A 20,546-nucleotide genomic window follows, 5' to 3' on the forward strand; every position below is an offset into this window, starting at 1 on the left:
GTCCATCCAAAGCGGGGTGTATTTTAACCACCAACCACATCACAGCATTACCAGATGTTTGGCACTCATTGTAATGTAACCTGCATTATCCCAACTCTGAAGAGGAAAGAATATGTGGGTGAGACGTTTATTGTGATTGAAGGCTTTTGAAAAAGGTGTTTTACATGTGGCTGTGTACCACTCTGTCCATTTTACTCACATAACTAAAAGTAATTACTGCTCATTCTCCCACCATGGTAACCCTTTTCCAGAATTGTTGCTTTAAAGCAGCTGTTTACCAAAATAGGAAGTTCCCCTGGCTTTCTCTCACTGCTGCTATCTTCTGTATGGAGGCAGAAATATGTAAACAAATGGAGGGCTGTCCTTGTCTGCTCAACGCTGCGATTCTTTAGTATCGTTTTTCTCCTCATGTTTATGTTTTTTAGTCAGGGGGCCAAGGCACAGGCCATTAAAGGAGTAGCATGTCTGGCAAGGTCACAGAGATGAAAATCTTTACAATTGCTAGAAATGTTTACACAAAATCTGTTTATGGACATCAAGATAAATCCATGAAAGGATTGTTACTTGATGTTGTCACAGTTTTTGAGCTGCAGTCTTGTCTGCATCTTATTTCTTTACTAAAAGATGCGCTTATTATAATATTTTTATATCAACAATGGATCTGTAGCAGGCAGCTGTTTTCTGTGTATAGCAGACAGACAAGGTTAGAGATAATATATCAGGTGATATTATAGTCAGTGCAGCGTGGCCCCAAGTGGCCAAAACACAGAGAAATTAATACTGCTTTAAATGCACTCTTTTTGCTAGTTGTATGACACAACTTAGCTGAAAGGAGAATAAGTTCACTTCATATCATAGACAGTGCAGACAGTGCTTACCTTGTTACTGCAGAAAACAAAACCTCACAAGACATTAAAGGATATTTCAAGAGCAACAAGGATGGGTGAGTACTGTTATTGCGGCAGCCTCCGTAAAACACAGAAACATTGGCGGATGCCAGAACAGAGCAGGACGTGTTTACGCTAGGTATTACTCAGCTGGTTATAACCAGGTCCATCCTGAACTCCTCCAGCAGCTTGCCCAACTCTCCATACCAGTGTATGCTGTTTTTACTTGCTGCTGGTTGTGTACCATGGAAATGCTCCTTATTCATTTTTATTGATGTTTGTACCAATACTATCTTTACTGTTGTTTTGCTTTTCTGTGTTGATATTGCTTTGGGCTGCTTCTCTCTTTCTCTCTCTCTCTGTCTCTGTCCCCCCCACCCCCCTACCAGTCGAGACAGATGGCCACCCAGTCATGGTTCTGCTCAAAGCTTCTACTTGCTGAAAGGGAGTTCTTCCTTGCCTGTGTCGCCAACTGCTTGCTCATGGTGGTAACTTTTGGGTCTCTGTTAATATTATTACAAAGAGTACAACTGATTATTGATTGATGGTCCCTGTGTAGGGGAGATGGGGGTTAGTTGGCACACTTTTCACTCTTTGCCATATTTTCTGCCATAATTAATTTATTCTAACCAGCAGCAAATTAAAGGTTAAGGTCCCAGCTATAAATAATAAACATGTGTAATATACGCAAATGTTTTATAAAATAGTTTATTCGGGGTTTAAGTCATGTTCTGCATTTGTACCAAGCAGCTCTGTTGTGGGGGTTAGGTAGGGCCCTACATTTGCTCTTGAAAGGGGCTCCCAGATGCTTAAGGCAGCCACTGGTCTCTGCACACATCCACCACACCCTAATCTTAACTTGGTGCCCTTTCACGCTCCCTTTGTGCCCTTCTTCCCCAGTTTGCCCTTTCGGTCAGTAACTGAATTAGCAGTGTTGGAGGCAAGGCTCAAGAAAGCCACTCCAAGGCCAATGCTCACTCTGGTTCTTTGTTAATTACCTGCAAAAATGACGGCTATTTCCTGCCTTCACAGGAAGCAATGTATTGAAACCAGATTTTCCAGAGAGCAGTGCTTGATCTTGGAGGCAGGAATTTTGTGTTCATTTGCTCCAGTCTCTGTTTCTAATAACTTTTCGTTCACAGCCTGCTCAACAAAAAAGCCTAGTACTCATAATCTTGTGTCATGTCATCTCAAGGATGTTTGCACTTTTGTTGTCCAATCCAGGGTCGCTGTATGCTGTTTAACGTGTAGAAAGCAAAACTTGCAGCTTCTTGATTTGTGATTCAAGCACTTATATAATTGATGGTCGCACATCTGTCACACAAATAACAGGGACTGGCTTAAAGAGAGAATGAGAACAACCAAGGGGGAGATTTACCTCACATGTGGTTAAATCTGTGTGTGCCTCTTCGGACTGTGCTAGTAAAGAAAAAGGGTGAACATGATCCACCGCCCTAAGTACTCCTCCGGGAGCTGCAGCATGGAGCTGCATTGTGCAGTTTGTAACTCAAGCCCCAGACATGAATAGTGCTCACGGGATAATGAGTAACCTGTGATCAACATAGACGGCTTGTGCCTTCTGTTGTTTTCCAGGTTTTTTTTGTTGTTGGTGTTATTGTTGGTTTGACCTTATGTTTTTAAGTCCTCAGTTGTTTTACGTCGCATTGTTCCATCACTACTGTTCTTTAGTTCCCTACAGATAATTACCTTCCCATTTGTGTCACCAAAAACAATATTATGTCTGTACAAGGGCTGTTGATTTTTGTAACAACAGACGTACACTGACAGACATGTTAGATCAAATGAGTCAGTTAAACACAGACTATAGGAAATCATTTCAATAAAAGCCCCCATAAAAATAGCTATCTAGATAATTTATTTAGTAGCATAAGCAAGATGGCTCATAAACTCAGCATGCATGCTCCCCATTTAGCCAAATTAAAAAGCCAGAGGCGTTCGGTAGTTAGCAGCTCTTTCAAATCATTCTCAATCATATCTCCTCATCTCATACATATTTAAGTCACAGGCCAGTCTTAAATGAGAAACACAATAACAGGATCGTATTTTGGTTAAAACGACCACCATTCAAATAGCTGCCTCAGGGTTGTCAACGCCGAGGCTGCATTAACTTTTCAAAAGGGTCCTCGAGCAAGACAGTGAATCCCAACCTGCTTCAGGCCCCATCTACACTACTCCGTTTTTGTTTAAAAACAGAGTTTTAAAACGAATGCGATCTCCGTCCACACCAGCATTTTAGCTGTGTGTCAGAGTTGATCTCCATCTATATTAAAATGACTGAAAACTCACATCTAGTGGCCGTTCACGTACACTGGACATGCGCATGCCAGTGTAAACATGAAGCAGATGGTCTATTCCGTAGTTACAGAAGATTTGGCAGAATAAAGACATATGAAGAACACCAGATTTTATTTTGCATGGACAAATAACGAGCTGGGACTGTTACTGAATGTAAAACGGGGGTTAAAAGCGGCTGTGGCAGCGGAAAACAGACTGGGACACAGTACAAGTGTAGGCTATAAGTGTTATTTGCACGGTACAGAATATTTTAATAAAAATGCCAAATAAAAAAACTCTGTCAGTAGCATAGTGTTTCTGCTTTGCATGACTGATAAAACCCAATCAGAGAGCCAAACGTGAGCATCTGCGTCATCGTTTCTAAAATCCTCCGTTTTTGCCCGTCTGCACTAAAACGTTCTCAGGAGTCTCAAAATCAAAAATGGGGTCGGCAGCATTTTTAAACTTCTCCGTTTTAGGTCTTCGTTTTCACCATTTTAGTCAGGACGGGAGGTGCAAACGTAGCAAAAGTACTAGTGCGGATGGGGCCTCAGGGTCCATTGTTTCAAAATTATGCATGATCATGATCATAAACACCAGTTTCTAAACTTGTCTTGTCTGAAAAGAGAATTTTGACCCTTTCTCCCCATTGTTAGCCCCCAGGTCGTTTTTCACATTTCCTATTTTTCAAGCCTGTTGGACTCAGGGGAGGCACCATGTGGAAATTATTAAAGGTCCTCTTTCATTATTTTCTAATTCTACCAATGCTGGCAGGAGATGGGCTGCAGGTTTCTCATTAGTGGCATTAAATGTGCATTTCTAGGCTGTTCCTGATGTCATGAGTTTGCAAATTTACCCATTAACTCTGAATTGTATAGACATTCTGTCTTGTCTTTCTTCTTTTTTTTCTTCTTTCTCTAACACACACGGAAACCGTTACTTCATACGCACAAAACCTCACAGCTTGGGTCACTGTATGTAATAATAATGTCACAGGTGGTACATAACACCCATAGATGGTGCCCTCTGCTTTGTGAGGCACAGCAGGAGAGTCTGTCTGCTGTCTGTCTGTATGTATGATGTTGTTCTGCTTTATGTATGCAGGGCACATGAGACACCGACTAACAACATACACATGTCCAGGGTTCTGGCATGGAATTAGAAATATAATAACTTTTTTACTGGTCTTAAAAGCCACATATGTTCATAAAGGAATTGGAACAGTTTGTACTACAGACTGTAGCTGCAGGATTATTAATTACTTACCACTACTTACTAAAGTTCCTTATTAATGTTACCTCATCCTCCTTTGTAGTGAATGAGACAGGAATTTGCAACAATTATCATCAGTATTTTTGGGAAAGCTGAGTCGCTCAGGCAGTGAAGGCTCAGTCACGTTTAGACCAGCTATTGAAATCAAAATTGGCTATATTATATTTCATGTTTACAGCCAAAAGAAGCCCTTATCAAGGGATCGCCAAAGTGATTACAGTTCACACTGAGGGGGACATGAATGTCTGAGCCAAATTTAATGGAAAACCATTAAGTGTTGTTGCGACATTTCACTCCCTGCTGTTGGCGCTAGAGGAAATGTCAGGAGATTTCATACTTGTTAGAATCCCTCCTCTGGGTTCCATGAATGTTTGTATTTACCCTCTTACATGTTGAAATACTTCACTGGATAAGTGGTGGACCAAAGTGGTGGACTGACCGACAGACATTTGCCATCCCTAGAGCCATGTTGCTAGCATAGCTAGAAATGTTCCACATAGTAGACTCTGTAGCCTACTCCTTTGTTCTGTTAACACAAGATACATATTTGTCATATTAACTTTGATATCAAAAAAAGACTCAACCCCAGTGTATATTACAACCAGTTCATTAACAAGCTTTATAGCGATTGCTTCTGCTCATAGCCAGAAATATTGGAAGCTGTAGCTGTAGGCAGATTAATGAAAATAAAAAGTTGCCTCTTGTCAGCTTTTTGATGAAGACTTTATTAAACATTGTAGAAATCAGCCAATTCCACTTTCTCAATTAACCATTCACACCCCATGTTATCTCCTGATGCTTGTGTGTGTGTAGCCTATTAACTGTCTGACAAGAATTGGACATCATATTGACTCGCAAATATCAATAACTTTCTCCAGTAACGATTACATGTAAGAGTTGCATCATTCCATACCACACAACAGAGGGCACAATGATCATGATTATGTTCAGAGCTGTGCGTTGTTGTTGTTGTTGTTTAGATCCATGTAAATTACATATTTGCAGAGATAAAAGTGGCCCAGTTCCATACAGCTATAGTACTCTTACTATAGTAATCATAGTAGTCATAGTTCATTTGTATACCATACAAGAAAGAAACCAATGTTCTTTACCGTTTTGTACAGGTAATAGGCCAATAGGCGCCAATAGAAGTGCACTGATACAAGACTTCAAATGACAATTTCGTCCCATCTTAATTTATGCCCAATACTTTTTATTTATTCAGAGGTACTAGCAGACATAATTCATAGTCTTGTATTGGGACCATCGGATGCATCACTATGAAGCATTTGGATTATCATTTATTGCTTTATAACTGTGGTTCCACTGCTGTTTGAGTGTCTCTGCAGGCTCCAACATGTCAGGGGCCCATTTGTAAGAGGAGCATATTATTGACTCAGTCCTTCTGTCCCAGGCCATTTTCAGTCAAGAAGAGTGCTGTTATCTTCTCATTTGAAAGACAATCACATTGAGAATCTGTTTGCTGTTTTACACGTCAATAGAAGCCTTTCAAAAGCAACTGGCTACTTTTCACTCTCATGAGAAGTGTCTGCGTGCTGCTGAGCTGACTCTCCCACCCCCAGTCATCCTTCAAAACATGCAGTTTACATTATAAATAATTTTTAACACAGATTATATTTATGTATCCCCCATGACCCTGTACGTAGGATAAGTGGATGACAATGGATGGATGGATATTTATGTATTTTGTTAGTTGTATCATTTTAATGTATTTAAATGTCTTTGGGCAGCGTGTAGGGCTGGTATCCTGTTCATTCTCTGGGGAAATTGCAAATAGTGGGCTGGAGTGAGCAGTTGGAGGTCCTAGCCATCTGGTTTTTCATTGCAGTCCAAAGAGAGTGGTGATCAATAGTGATCAGGTAACAGATGACTCCCGATCAGACAAAGGGCACATTTTACATGACAGTAACCTGCATATGTTAACATTATATCTTTGTAAAAAAATAACAAAAGCCATACAGGAAAACATAAACTAACATGTTCCTGTAGATGTAGCTTAACTGCTCTTAAAATGGATCAGACTTCAGAAAGTCCATCGTGGAGCCACAAAAGTCTTTACACTACTTATTTCACATATGCAGAAGTACTCCCCCAAACCTGTAAACAGACTCTGATGTGTAAAATTGGTGGACTTTCCCTTTCAATAAAGCACAAAAGGTTTATTTTCCAGTCTAGAAGCTCAGTCTACTGATTTCTGAGACATCATCCCAAAAAAAGGCGTATTAAGTAAAAGTGTTGGTGGAATCAATTTGTATACAAAAAAACCCAGTAACTTCATGAGCAATTACATGCGGACATTGATACAAAATCACATTTACTGAAACACTAGCTCAAACTAAACACTCTATATAAAGCATAGGCATCTGATTATTTATTTGATTGAAGTCAGTTGCAACATCTCTTACAAAAGTAGCTGCTTGGTGCATCACTTCATGCACTGCAGCTCATCTTTAAATGCAGTAGTGTGATATTATGTAAAATAAGAGGAGTCTTTGATTACTTTCAGAAAAACTCAACTCCATCTGCTTTAAAAAAGACTGACTATACACAATTTTGTGTTTTTTTCCTAAAATAACCTTGGTGCACACTTGCTTGTACAGCAGTATACAGCATATACAGTAGTCAGCAGCATCACTACCTTATGTTTAGAAGTGAAATGCAGCTTGACTTTGAAGCTCAGTCTAGGACTAATCTAGCACGTGAGGTCTTAGTGAAAAGTTACCAGGTTTAATACAAAATGAAAACTAAATTAAACTTGAAGAGATTAAGGTGAAAATATGATCTAAAAACGACCACACATATCCTGTCTCTACCAAAGCCCACTTTGAAGCCCTCCAAAGGATAAGAGTTGCCTTTGAAGTAACATGCCTGTAGCCACAGCGGGTTGTAAAATGTTTCCACTGTTGGGATTCTGGCCAGATAATGAAGCTGAGGCAGGAGCGTGCCTCTGCATTACTAATTCTTGTGTCAGACTGCAGGGAGGAGGACTTAGTGAGTTTTGCCTTCTGATCTCAGCTTCCTGTCTCCAAAAATGTTGCATTGTCTCAAAGGGCAAGATTGAAAACTTACATTATGATCACACTCCACATGCAGTGACCTGTGCAAAGTGACCGGCATGATTGTGTTCCCTGAAGGGGATCGCAATCAGACATGTATAACTCTTTATCAGGTTCTCTTGGCTGAACTTCCTCTGGCTGCAATACATTCCCATGCCCTCACGTATATCTGCAGTCAGAGGCGTCTATTTTTGGGATCCATCAATCAGTAGTCCTTGTTATCATAAGAGATTTTATTGTGGATCAGGTCCTTAGTGAGGTCTCTTAATTGGAGGGGATCCAGAACATAAATCTAATAATGCTAAATCCTTAACTGTAAAAGAAAAGTGGAAAACCTTTGAATATGCTGCTAGGAATTCAAAATGTGGCAAAAACAACACTGTGGTGCCAAACAATACATTTAAAGAAGGCTCTAGCATTCAGTTCAACTACAAGGCCATACTGATTTGTATTCCCTATCCTTTGATAAGTTGTTTGATTGTGGGTGCAGACAGCAGACTTTTGTTTCAGGCCTTCTCAGAGATTCACAGACTGCTCTAGCTGTGATTTATTGGATGTAACACTTTGTGATGAAGACAGATCCTTTTGATCATGTAATTCTGTAAAGTTGAAGTGTAGGCACGGGAGAATGGCTCACATGTTCTGGTTGTATTGAATTTAAGATGACTTTTTATTGAACCATGGCTTATATCTGCTGCTAAAAGGTCATTTTTGACTTAAAGTTATTTGGGCCAGAGGCAGTTCACTATAAATCTGTGTAATACTGCAAACAGAATAATGAAATAAACTGAGATATTCTTAAGCATACTGCAGTTTTTAGATATAACATATTCTAAAACACATCATATGTTTTTTATAATCCTCTAATCAAAATAAATAAAAAAGTAAGCCATTCTGTTATTGATGGCATTTTCACATATCACCTCATCAAGTACAGTAAAACTTCTGAATTTGCGAAGCAGACATGCGTGTGTGTTAAAGTCAGCTGTTAAAACATCACATATGATTTGTTTTTTATAGTTTTAGCACTAAGCAATTTGAAAGGTGACAGTGTGTATGTGTATTTGACATGTGCTATGTTTTATGATGAGTTTAATTAATTAATTTATTTTTTAATTCCTGGTAGCTGTTACTGTGATTTTTCAGCAAGAGTAGGGCAGCTCGCCAGGCTTCCTGTCAACAAGAGGAAGCAGCCTGAATTTTGGGCATGTCAGATGTTGGGGAACTTCATATTTGAACAGGCCACGTAGAGGGAGAGAATTTATAACAATGCAGGAGTCAGAAACACTGATTTGGTTGGTTTGTATTTAAAAAATGCAAATGTATATTCTGTCCAGGACAATGGAGCAATTTGAATCTTACCTTTTGTCACAGGACTAGAGAATTAGAAAAAAAGGGACAAAAGACAAAATTTGCCTCGGACAGTTTACATGAAAATTATATAGTCTGTGGTTATCCATAGTGTAAGTGAAACTATGACAGGTGTAGTGATGAAGTGAGAGGCAGTTAAAAACTTATAGCCATTGTGTTCCTTTATTTTTTTTGGTAAACCCGCTGTGTCGTGTTTTAGGGGGAAGTTTAATGCTCCATTTATAATACAGACTACAATTTGTGGACAGCAGATGAAAGATTTAGCCATCCTCCAACAACAGAGCAGACTATAATATAAACTTAAATGTCAAGCACTGTGGCTCTATTCCACTCCGGCCCGTGAGGTGGCTGTTTGTCTAGTCCTCGTCCTCTGAAGTCGAACTCATTGTAGTTCAAGCACCCAGAATACTGCCTGCCAGCTCTGCTTTAATGTCCAAACAGTTCTGGATCCGCAGGCTCCCAGTGAGATAAGACAGCACTTGAAGACAGCACACTTGTAGCTAGGGCTGGGTGACATGGCCAAAAATGCTATCTCAATAAAAAATGTCTTATCAGTCAATATCGACAATTTTCACGATAAATGTCAAATTCTTTTTTCTTTCAAGTTTAAAGGCAGATTTTTGCTCCTGAGTGAAAGTTGAAGAAACCAGATGGTTTATTTTGGTTATCTATTCTTTATGGCCAGAACATGATGAACATTTACCAAACAGTGGATCACTTCACATAAATGAGGTAGAACATTCAAAACAATTATGATAAAATATTTTTTCAACAAATATGTGTTATGGCAGAAAATTGTTGTGTGTTTATATATATTTTGTGTATATATACATATAGTATATATATTGTGTGTGTGTGTGTGTGTGTGTGTGTGTATATATATATATCTTTTTTAATTAATAAATTCTTCAAAGACAACAGTTGGCTGTTTTTACTTAGTCCACCAGCAATATATAAATTTCCACGCCAATATGCATGAAAAATTAGGTAAAATCTTTTTTCACTCCTTCTTCCTCAACAAAATAAATATTTTAATATAAAAATTAAGCCATGATTTGTTTGTGACTCGAAAGAATTAAATCAAAGGTGCATTGGCCATTTATTATATTTATATTGAGGAAAATTATATCGCAGTAATTATTATCGTATTATTGCCCAGCTCTACTTTTAGCTAAAGTCAAATAAGGAAAACTTAAAATAAGGCTTTCCTGTGATTGAACAGCGTGTCAAGTACGTGACTATCCTGTGTCTCTTCATTGCTGTGGTTTATCGTAAAGTGGCTCTTCCTTCTGATTGGTCTTTTTTTATGACTGCAGCGTTCACCATGAGCGCAGTTGGTTTATATAAGTATTCTATCAAAAACAGTTGGCAGATTTTGTGGTATTTTCCACACTGGTATTTTGGTTCAGTGATACTTGGAAAACAATAATTCTCTGTTTCACATTTCTGCTCTTTCCCTGAGAGATAACTTTCTTTTGGGCATTTTAGTTTTAGAGGCTCCATGACAAAAAGATACTGTAGTTGTGCGTGTGAAACCATTTGTAATTGTTTCCAGCAGTTTGGTTCCAGCATTCTTGCTTATTTTTTCTCCCCTGCTTTAGTGTTGAATAGTTGACGTCACTCTACACACGGACTGATGGGGTAGTTGATTAGCTTCAGGTTCCTACCACAGTTGTGTGACAGATATGAGAGAGAGGAAGGGAGGGGAGAGTGTAAAAATAACCTGCATGCCTGCTTTGCATTGTGTAAAATCAGCATCTGCACACAAAAACACTCACCAGTGAACGAAGGAGGTCCATTTTATAGTCCAACACTGACTTTGCATTTGCAAGATCATTCAAATGATCTTTTTTGTATTACATGTGCATTTCAGGCCTAGGTTCTGTTCTGCCAATGGAAAGTTTGAGGTTGTACTGATAATTCACTCTGCATCGACATTAAAGAAGCTAACATGACCAGGGGTAAGATGTCCATCTTGCAAACAAAACGGGCTTTGTCTGTAAATGGGACAAAGGACCTAGACACCCTGTCAGACTTGAGCAGAAGTATGCCTTGAGTGTGTCTCCATAAACCCAAACCCCATAAGTGGTGGGAGTTGTGAGGGCTAGTCGAAAAGTTCCCCTTGGCTGCTGAAGCAGAGATAATTGGACCCAGGTTTAGCCGGAGTTTTGGTATTCACATCTCGAGCCAAGTTTTGATCTTCACAACTCCTCTCACCAGACAGCGCCTGTGGAAGCAGGGTCGTCTGACTACGTGATATAGTTTGACATATTTTCGGCAAGTGAGGAATCCTGACCCCTTCCAGGTTAGGTGATGGTTTTTCTTTCGGTCCTACACAAACATATTCTTCATGCTAAACACATGGTGTCATGTGATAACCAATATGTGTCCACTGACAGTTGAAACAGCAGTGTTTATAGTTGCCGGGGTATGAAGTGATCTGTTCGGGTGTCAGGACTTTTTAGTCTGTGTTTGTTTAGAAGTCAAAAGTTGATCCTTTAGGAATAGTGACTTAAAGGACGCAGAGTTGCTCTTGAGTAATCTGTCCTAAGATCTGGTCTCACGAGATGTGAGGGGTGTGACTGCAGTGCTGTAGGGTGACAGTGGAGCCAGAGGAAAAAGAAAGAAATGTGTTTTAATTGTTTGTGAAGTCTCAATGAATGAATGTGTTTGTTAAACTTAATTTAGACTCACAAGACTCTTCTCATCACGATTCTCTTGTCATGTGGTCAAACTGAAAACCATAATCTTTTTTTCTTAATCTGTGTTACCCTTTAATGTAAAACAACACTGAGCAACAGTCCACTCATTTGTTCATACATAAATGTAGAACTACAATGATTATTTTCATTATGGGTTAATCTTTCATTGTACATTATATGAATACATGAATTTTGGTCAATAAAAGAAACTGTAGAAATATACATCCCGAGAGCCCAAACCATGTCTTTAAACTGATATTAAACTCAAAAGGTTTTGATACTAGTGCTAGTGATATGTTAGCTGAGTTTTAGTAATAATATTAAAATGATACCTTTATTTTTTATTAAACAAATTTCTCTACAAAACCCCCATTCACAAGATTTATTTAATACAAGTTGATTTGAATCAAGAATCTGAATAAGTCAACAAGATCCCACATCTAACAAGACATTTGCTGCCTGCTTCCAGTACTGGGTTTTGATACTCTTGAGCAAGTGCACAGAGAAACTTAATCTATGACTATTGTCAAAAAAGCTATAGATTAATTTTCTGCTTATTAACTTAATTACAGTTAATCAAGTACAACTAAATACACCTATTATAGACAGGCTATCATTGCCTGTTTTGATTCAACAGTTTATGCCAGATTTCAAGTGTGTCTCTTTAACAAAGAAGACTTACAGACAACAAGGTGTCTGGAAAAATTCCTATGTTGTTATTTCACTGCCTAGAGCAACACAATTATATTCACACAGATGCAGGTTTTATAAGCAACATTCTTGTTCTCAAGTTGCACTAATATCATCTGCTCCAAACTACACTGACATGTATTTTTTAATAGTGTGAAAATTAAGTAAGTCTTGTAAATGGAAACTTGAGAAGAGAGTCATTTCATCATTTATAAGGAAACACCCTTTTGACCTCATCACGGCCTGTTTGAGGTGTTACTGCAGCTTCCAGAGGGCTGCTGATCGTTCTCAGCTGCTTTATAACACAGTGGTGAAATATGCAGTCTCTCTGTCTGTGAGTGTCCAGGACTCTTGTGGACTCATGTTCTCAGACTTTTTCTGCACATCCCTCACAGCAAGCAGTACTTCATCTGTCATCTGTATCTGTGTGCATGTGTGTGCATGTGTGTGCGTGTGTGTGTGTGTGTGTGTGTGTGTGTGTGTGTATGTAACATGTCTTTCGGCAGGTCGCAGGAAAGAAATACACCCTGTGGGATGACTTCCTTGTTGAGGGCAGAAGTAGCGGTCAGCAGGAAATGACCTTGGGAGATCTGCTCCAGTATATCAAGGTGCGGCCTCCTTATTCCTCTCAGCAAGGAAACACACACTTTCTTCACACCCAGTGCTATACTGAGTGCAAATTTAATGCATGTTTTTTTTCTAAACCTGTTCACCTTCCTTCAGTGCACACAATGGCCATTGTTTGAAATGACTGGCCACTTTACACCTACCATTCACAGCTTCGGGACTCTATTCTGCCATCCTAAAGGAAGGTCATGCTGAACCATCAACTTTCCTTCAATGGCTGAAGAATGTTTGGAACCCTTTGCCCAATTCACATGTGTACTATTCATGCATGCTGATCATGCTGAGAAAAGACCTCAGATAAAGTCTATGCTCTTGTACTACTGACAAAGAATGATAGATATGCCTAAAAAACACTTTAGGCTCCAGAAAGTTACTGGTCCCGACCATGAAATAGTCCAGCACACACACCCCGTAAAATAAAATTTTTGAGATACTACGTATTAATTTGTGAGTTTTAAAGGTGCTGGAAGGCAGATTACCTTTGGACAGAGCCAGGCTAGCTGTTTCACCCTGTTTCAAGTTTCTTAGTGCTGAATTTAGTTAGCCAGCTGCTCTTGCTAGCTTCATATTTAGCAGACAGACACAAGAGTGGTAATCTAACTAATAAGTGTATTCCTCTTACTTATCTTTATGCAATCTAGACCCTAATCATTTGAAACAACTGGATAAAATCTTATTTCTTTAATAACTAAAACGCTGTCCTGTTCAAAACATGTCAGGACTGTTCCAATGATCAGCACTGTTGGCATTATTGCGTTTTAAATGGCTTATGGACTTAGTTTCTTACCTTATCACCATTAATGGAAGATAAGAGCAACAAGGGATACTACTACTGACTGATGTCAAGCTGTCACTTCCACCATCCCATAGATCAATCATTCATATATATATATATATATATATATATATATGTGTGTGTGTGTGTGTGTGTATAACCTGTCCCACTGCTCTTACATATTCAGGACACTTGCAACAGAAATGTCTGAACACATCTCCTCCTGTTTTTTATGCACACACCTTCTTGCCTTGAGCTGACGTTTACTGATTCTGCTGGCGTTTGTTCTGAGGAGGTGAAGGGAAAATGATTTGGCAAGTGATCTCATTTGCTCCAGGTTTTCTTTAACCTTTGACTGGCTGGGTTCCCCCTGGCTTGTTTGTGGAGACACTGAAGAGCTTCCTGAACTGCTGAATTTGTTTAAGGCCACAGGTCATCGTCAGACCTTTAGCTGTACAAACTGCTGTCTTTACAGAAATTACAAAGTGCATGCAGTCGATCCACAACTCTCATATCTTTTATCTTCTTATGCCTTGTTATGTTTATTATATTGTACTGTGAATTTAATTATTTGTCTTTGTGCAGGAAAAACATAGCTTGAACATCAGCATGCTCTTCCATGGAACAGCTATCTTATACAACGGACAAAAAGATAGGCTCAAGCTGAGGTATGTCAAGTTAAGACTAAGATGCAGTGCAGTTTTGCATATGCATGAATACACATGGCACGTAACCTTGCAAACATAAACAATCACAATATGCAGCCTCCCTTTGTTTGTTTAGAGGCTAATGGCAGGATGAGGTGTTTCCTCTGTGCCCGTGAGGAGAGAGCCTGTTGACACACTCACATGCATCACTGAACGCTGATGATTGAGACTGCTCCTACTCAGGTGTCCTTCTGTTTGTTGAGGGAGAGCTAAACAGTTAAAATAGTGTGAACTTTTTTGCTTCTGAGATTCCACGCTGTTCAGGCCTGTTCAGCGCTACAGCACATTAAAGCCACGTCTCTACGCCCCAGGGTGTTTTAAATGAATCAGTCACAGCGGAATATGCGCCTTCAGGGATGTTTTGAATCCAGGAGGAGGGCAAAAAAAGTAATAAATCAGGTTTAACCTTGAAAGTATACAGGCAATAATTCACTGGGCAGATTGAAATATTTGATTCTAAACATTCTTTGCTTCAATTTTGCTGTGAGGTCTTCTGAAACAGACTGCATGCATGTCCCTGTTTTTGACACTCAAGTCTCTGGAGAGCTGGTGTTATGGTTAGATTAAGCTACAGGGGGGAGAGGGGCTGTGCTGGGTATGTGGACAGCAGGCCATACATGACAAATCCCCTCTCCAGTAGCCACTTCCTGTGCAGTTGCCCTGCCTCAAGCTTCCTGTGTTGTGAAAGGGGAATGCAGAACATACAGATAACATGAATATCATGTATTATTTACTTGTATGGCTGATATTATTCTGTATTTTTGTTATTGTCAACATTTGAGATGAAATGGTCAGTTTCTTAATACTTTGTGACTTCCTTTACCCTCTTGGTGGCCCCATGCCCATTCATTCCTACATTCCTACTTTTAAAAAGATATTAAATAGTTTCCAGGCACTGTAGTTTTTAGCAAACTTCTCATAAACACGAGTTAATCGTGTATTTGTTGAGAACTATTTTCAGCCACGCATTAATACACATTTGGTGTGCTAGTTCCAGCAGCAGGATGGTAAAGGCATATCTGTTGTCTCACACTACATGCTATATCAGGCTTTGGAGACATAGCCAATACTAGGATGAATTCACTGTTGGTTTTGGTCTTTTTATAGGGTTTGTTGATAAAGATAAGATAAGAAAAAGCAAATGGTGAAAGAACAATATGCATGCCCCAAAAGCTAAATTAATGTAAATGTATGATAAAACCCCAGACTAAGGTTACATATATTGTCTATTTTTGCAGTGTGTCTGATGTGGTGAGGATGGTCACCAAGACACATATCCCTCCACACAAGAAGATGCTAGAGTTGATCCCCTCATTTGCTGAAGATGAGGAGTGTGAGTTAGTCCCAACTATCAGATACCTGCTCTTGTGATGCCATCAACACCAAGTTTCCACAAGGTTCTAGTGAAAATGTGACAAAGCAAACACAACACTCCTGTGAAATCATGTCCGTTGAAAACACCCTATTTTGTTGCTTCAGCTGTTGTTTACAAAGATTAATATCCAAATGTTTTTTTCCATAATCTGTCTATCTATTTCTTTCATGTCATTCCATCAATATTTTTGCGTCTATCATTGCACTGGCATGTTATTTTAGTGTTCACATTTTGATCATGTAAAGTGAGTGATTCTATAATCACACTGTATAATGTAGTGTACTGTCTCTTAATCATGCCCCAAAAAATACAACAAGATGTACAAAGATTCATATCCATTTCCTCATCCTTTTAATTATATGGCAAATGAGGAAACTTAACAAACTGTAATTTCCTTAATACCAGAAAGTTGTGTTAGCTTTTGGTTTTCATTTACATGTAAAATGTGCCTTTTGAGAGGTCAGGATAAGAGGTTGTGAAGATGCTTGCCAAGGCATATGGATTAGATCATCTGGCACTTCTGGGGCAGTGCTGGCTCTGTTTCAAGGTTTAATTCAGGTCAGACTGAGCACAATGTTGAAGGGGTGCAGTCAGAACAGGCAGCTGGCACAGTAGGTACAGTGCTTTGACGATTTGGGGTTCTCTTGCCATCTGGACACAGCTGTGTTGTGTAAATCCTGCTCCCAAGCACACGTGCAGCCCTGCACTACCAGAAGATTCTCAGAGCTGGTCAGAGTGGAGAAGCTGGACTCATCTACAAGGCCTTCATCTGTCCTATCCTTACCCTTTTCCACACCCTCACATTGACATGGTGTCATCTATACAACATTCTGCTCCCCCAACTGGCTGTTTGAATATTTTTAATGAAGAATCCTCTCTAACATGATCACTGCAACTATGGATGGGTGTAGTTGAATCACTGCATACGTTTGTCTGTGACTGTTTGTATTTAAATTCAGTTTGAACAATACAATAAAAATGTCTATGGGGAACCATGTTATATCTGTGTACTTCACTAATAGACTTCAGTTCCCTTACCTTCAGTTCACGCACATATATTACTACAATAACCGCACCACACCCAATCCTTTATTTTTAACCAGAAAAGTGCCCTTTTGAATTTACAAAGCTTTAGAGCATCTATTGTGTGTGTTTCTTCAAACTGTTGAGCTGAGATGTTGATAGAATGTGTATTTTCTTTAACAATGTCTGCAATGGCACCTCACCTTCACCCTAATAACATCACGTTAGAGCTGGGCAATAAAACAATAATGATAACTATCGTGATATCATTTTCCTTAATTACATTATAACAATTGTTTGATTCAGTTCATTTGAATCACGAACAAATTAGCATTTATTTGTTCTATTAAGATATTTGTTTTGGTGAGGAAAAAGCCCTGAAAGATTTTACATAATTGTACTCATGCATTGTCGTTTTGAATGTTCTACCTCAGATTTGTGAAATGATTCACTGTTTGGCAAGACCAACAATTAACCATCTGGTTTCATAGAGCTTTGACAGCAAAAATCTACCTTTAAACTTGAAAGAAATAATTATTTGAACATTAAAATTATCAATATCGACTGATTATCGTCATAACAGTTTTGGCCATATCGCCCCGTTCTACATCACGTCTCATGTCAATCACGGATTAAGAAGAAGCTTAAAATCTGTCAAGCACAATGACAGATGGCTACAATAATAAGATTTTTACATTTAGCACAGCTCAAACTCAGGTAAGAACAGAACACATTTTCATTAAATCCCAAAAACTTTTATTCCAGATTTATCAACATTATGGACAAAATGCTGTGATGAAAATAGAACCATCTTGTTTTAATTTGTGTTAAAGAGTCAGTCCGCAGTTACAGCCTCGCTTAAATGTATCCAATAATGTCATTGCATATGATGGGCTGTCGGCTGCCTGTCTTCATGAGTGCGGTAAACTGGTAAAAGTCAGTGTCCAGTTGATGCAGGCCTGTGTGGGACTGGTGAAAGAAAGGTTTGAGAGCCTGGCGTCCCACAGGACAAGACATCCGTTTGGGAGCCTCAGCAGCCCTACTGACCCTTGTGGAGTCTGCTGGCCTTGGCCTCACTTCCACACTTTTAGACATCCCTGCCAGTTTGCGGCGCATGTTGACCAAAATATCTTTGGCAAGGCGCCGACCCGCACTGGGCTTTAGTTCTGCTGGCTCAGGACTCTCTGGTAGGTCCATCCAGTTCTTTATTAGGTCAGCAAAGCTGTTGTCCCCGAGAACCAGGGGCTGTCTGTTCCTGCTGCGGCTCAGCAGCGATGTTGTCCAGTCCTCTGGGTCACCGGCCTCAAATGACGTCCAGCGCTCCAGACAGGCGTCCGACGTTGATTTTGGCCTGATTCGGCCAGAAGGTCCTCTGTTTGTGCGGAGGCAGGCAGAAGAGGAGACTCGCACATTTCTGGTCCTCCTCAGCACCACACCTTCATCCTGCCAGGAAGCCTCAGAGTAACCCGAGTCAAAGTCCAGACTCTTTTCACTGCTTGGGGAGCCTTGTGTCAACCGCTCATGTTCCTGCTGCTCTTCGTCTTCTTCCAGTGTGCTGGCCAGGCAGCATGCAGAGTCATATGTGCTGGCTTCACTGGCATCAGAAACACATAGACGAGTGAGTCGCTCTTGCTGTGCCCTCTGTTTGCAGAGCCGTGTTACAGCGAAGGACTGAGCACATGGTTCACTCAGTGGCCTTGGCCTGCTTATCTGCTTCAGGTCCTGCAAGGATCTCATCATGTACTGCATTTGCTTACCGGTGGCAGTCAGTAGAGTCTCCTAAACACAGCTACACAAAGAAAAAGACACAAAGAGTTAGTGGTGCAGTCAGAATTTAAATAAAGTCTATTTTAAAACAGCGCTTCTAACCAAAATGTTATGGTCGACTTTTGCAGCCATCTACAGAGCTGGCTTCCAAAAATATCCCATCATGCCCTGGCCGTCTAGCTGAGACACAGTTTCCTGTTTTATTTCCAGAACGGGGCCAATAAGATTTTTACCAGCTGAGATCACTCTGCTCTATGACCATATAACAAGAAAAGCATTCCTGACAAACCTCGGAGGAGCTTTATGGAGACCACCCCATGCAGTATGATCCCAGAAAATAAAAGAGTTAATGTCTTTATGAACAGGATGCACATTTTATACTGAGAAGAAACTCTCCCTGCCTCCTAAAGCTAGAGGGGAAGTTTGAACAAAGCAGAGCTGAATCATAGAGTCCAGAGGCAGATATCCTCTCTGGACTCCGCTAACTCACAGGATGTTGCCAAGTCTGTATTATAAAGCAGGAAATGACAGCAACATTTTGGAATTACAGAACGACTATGTATTAATTATGAATCACATTATCTTCCAGCCTGCAGATAAAGTGGAATCATTGCAATCCAGCTGATGCAACATAGCTTTGTGTAGTTCCATCTAAACCTAACCCATACAACAATTTAAAAAAATAATTACAATTTAACCAAGCTTCCCTGTGGCAGAAAGCAGATGCCCACAAATAAGTAGTTCAACTTTTTATCATATAATATGTTTTTCAAGTTTTTATAATATTTAGTTTGCTGAGCCTCCCTGTCCTGCTAGTATTTGGCTCGGAGCAGTAAGGACACCACACATGATGTTATCACAGCTGTGGGTGCTGAACCATTTGGCCCCTGGGGGAGACTTCCACAGAGACATCCTCAGTGGGGCACTGTGGTCAGTCTGCCCCTCTTAAAATGCCCTGTTCCCCTTGGCTGCCTTCACACAACGAGGAGAAGTGATTCAGCCAGTTGTGTGCAATTGGCAAAAAAAACAGTTTGGTTGAAATAACTGTGACTTGCGGGATTAAAACAGTCCAGCTTTCTAAAAACTCCAAAAAGAACAGAATTTGAAGGGAAGACTTTATCACTACAAAAAATACATAATTCCTTGATGATCCTTTGCAATCACAACCAAGCCACTGCAGTGCAGCTGTCCAAATATATCAAAGCACGTGCATACTTGTGAGTTAATATCTGTGGCCTGAGTTTAAAATCCCGTTAATTGTTTCTGCAACAAAACAACAACAATTCATTAAATAAATGATGGGCGTCTCTCTCACTCCTTTACCCTTTTTGAGACATATGGTCATTTTTCAGTAATAACACTCACCTCTGCATTTGGTTCAAATCGAATCCGAGCACAATCAACAAGTCCAAATATTTACAGCTGATCAGACGTTAAGTGTCTCCCTGTACATTCTCTCCTCTGAGCCAGATGAGGGTCTGTCAGCGGACTTTGACGATGCAGAGCTTTTTGCTGCAGCGAATCAGCGGAGGGCAATCCAAAATCAGCCAATAGGAAGTCGCCTGAAACAAGATACCTCCCTGTGTAATTGCAGCGTGTCCCACTGTAATTGTGCTGTGGTTGTACTACAGTATTGAGATCCTACATCTGGAGTTGGATCATTTTTAATTAATACATTGACTCACTGATCACAAAACCTTTTAAAACTCTTCCATTTATCCATATACTGTTAAATATCGCAAATCACTTACACTGATTATTGTATTTAATAATTGTTTAATTATAATTATTAATAATTTAATGTTTTAATTAGTATATTTTTAAGATCAAAACTTCTAGTTTCTCGACGATGTGTACATTAATACGGTTTACACGTTTGTAAAAGTTGTTTTGAACAAATGCTGTGACTGAAAAACTTCTGCACACTGATTTACTTAAATCTACATGTCGCCACCTTGTGGTTCTTTGTAAACGGGAC

The 20,546-nt window shown here is 39.7% G+C and overlaps 2 protein-coding genes across 2 annotated transcripts in view; one reads left to right on the top strand and one right to left on the bottom strand.

Moving 5' to 3' along the window:
• Positions 1 to 16,778, top strand: part of uba7 (ubiquitin-like modifier activating enzyme 7) — a 35,371-nt gene extending 18,593 nt beyond the window's left edge. Inside the window, exons 22-24 of the mRNA XM_038695766.1 lie at positions 12,801 to 12,902; positions 14,282 to 14,364; positions 15,642 to 16,778. Coding sequence (XP_038551694.1) covers positions 12,801 to 12,902; positions 14,282 to 14,364; positions 15,642 to 15,774 — 318 coding nt within the window. The 3' untranslated portion in view covers positions 15,775 to 16,778. The remainder of the gene's footprint in view (positions 1 to 12,800; positions 12,903 to 14,281; positions 14,365 to 15,641) is intronic.
• Positions 16,779 to 17,534: 756 nt separating this feature from the next.
• On the bottom strand, positions 17,535 to 20,044 carry inka1b (inka box actin regulator 1b). Its single transcript, XM_038695767.1, has 2 exons — positions 19,934 to 20,044; positions 17,535 to 18,590 (listed from the first exon to the last, which is right to left on the bottom strand). Exon 2 carries the CDS (start codon positions 18,548 to 18,550, stop codon positions 17,660 to 17,662), a length of 891 nt encoding a protein of 296 aa, XP_038551695.1. The 5' UTR covers positions 18,551 to 18,590; positions 19,934 to 20,044; the 3' UTR covers positions 17,535 to 17,659.
• Positions 20,045 to 20,546: the final 502 nt, after the last annotated feature.

Source organism: Micropterus salmoides, unplaced genomic scaffold (assembly GCF_014851395.1).
Source record: "Micropterus salmoides isolate LMB-PRFRI ecotype aquatic unplaced genomic scaffold, ASM1485139v1 Ms_hic_scaffold_4, whole genome shotgun sequence".
In the NCBI taxonomy this organism is placed as follows: domain Eukaryota; kingdom Metazoa; phylum Chordata; class Actinopteri; order Centrarchiformes; family Centrarchidae; genus Micropterus; species Micropterus salmoides.

Bases quoted from the DNA above. Each gene is read 5' to 3' on its own strand.
- inka1b (XM_038695767.1), bottom strand. From the start codon at position 18,550: ATGCAGTACATGATGAGATCCTTGCAGGACCTGAAGCAGATAAGCAGG.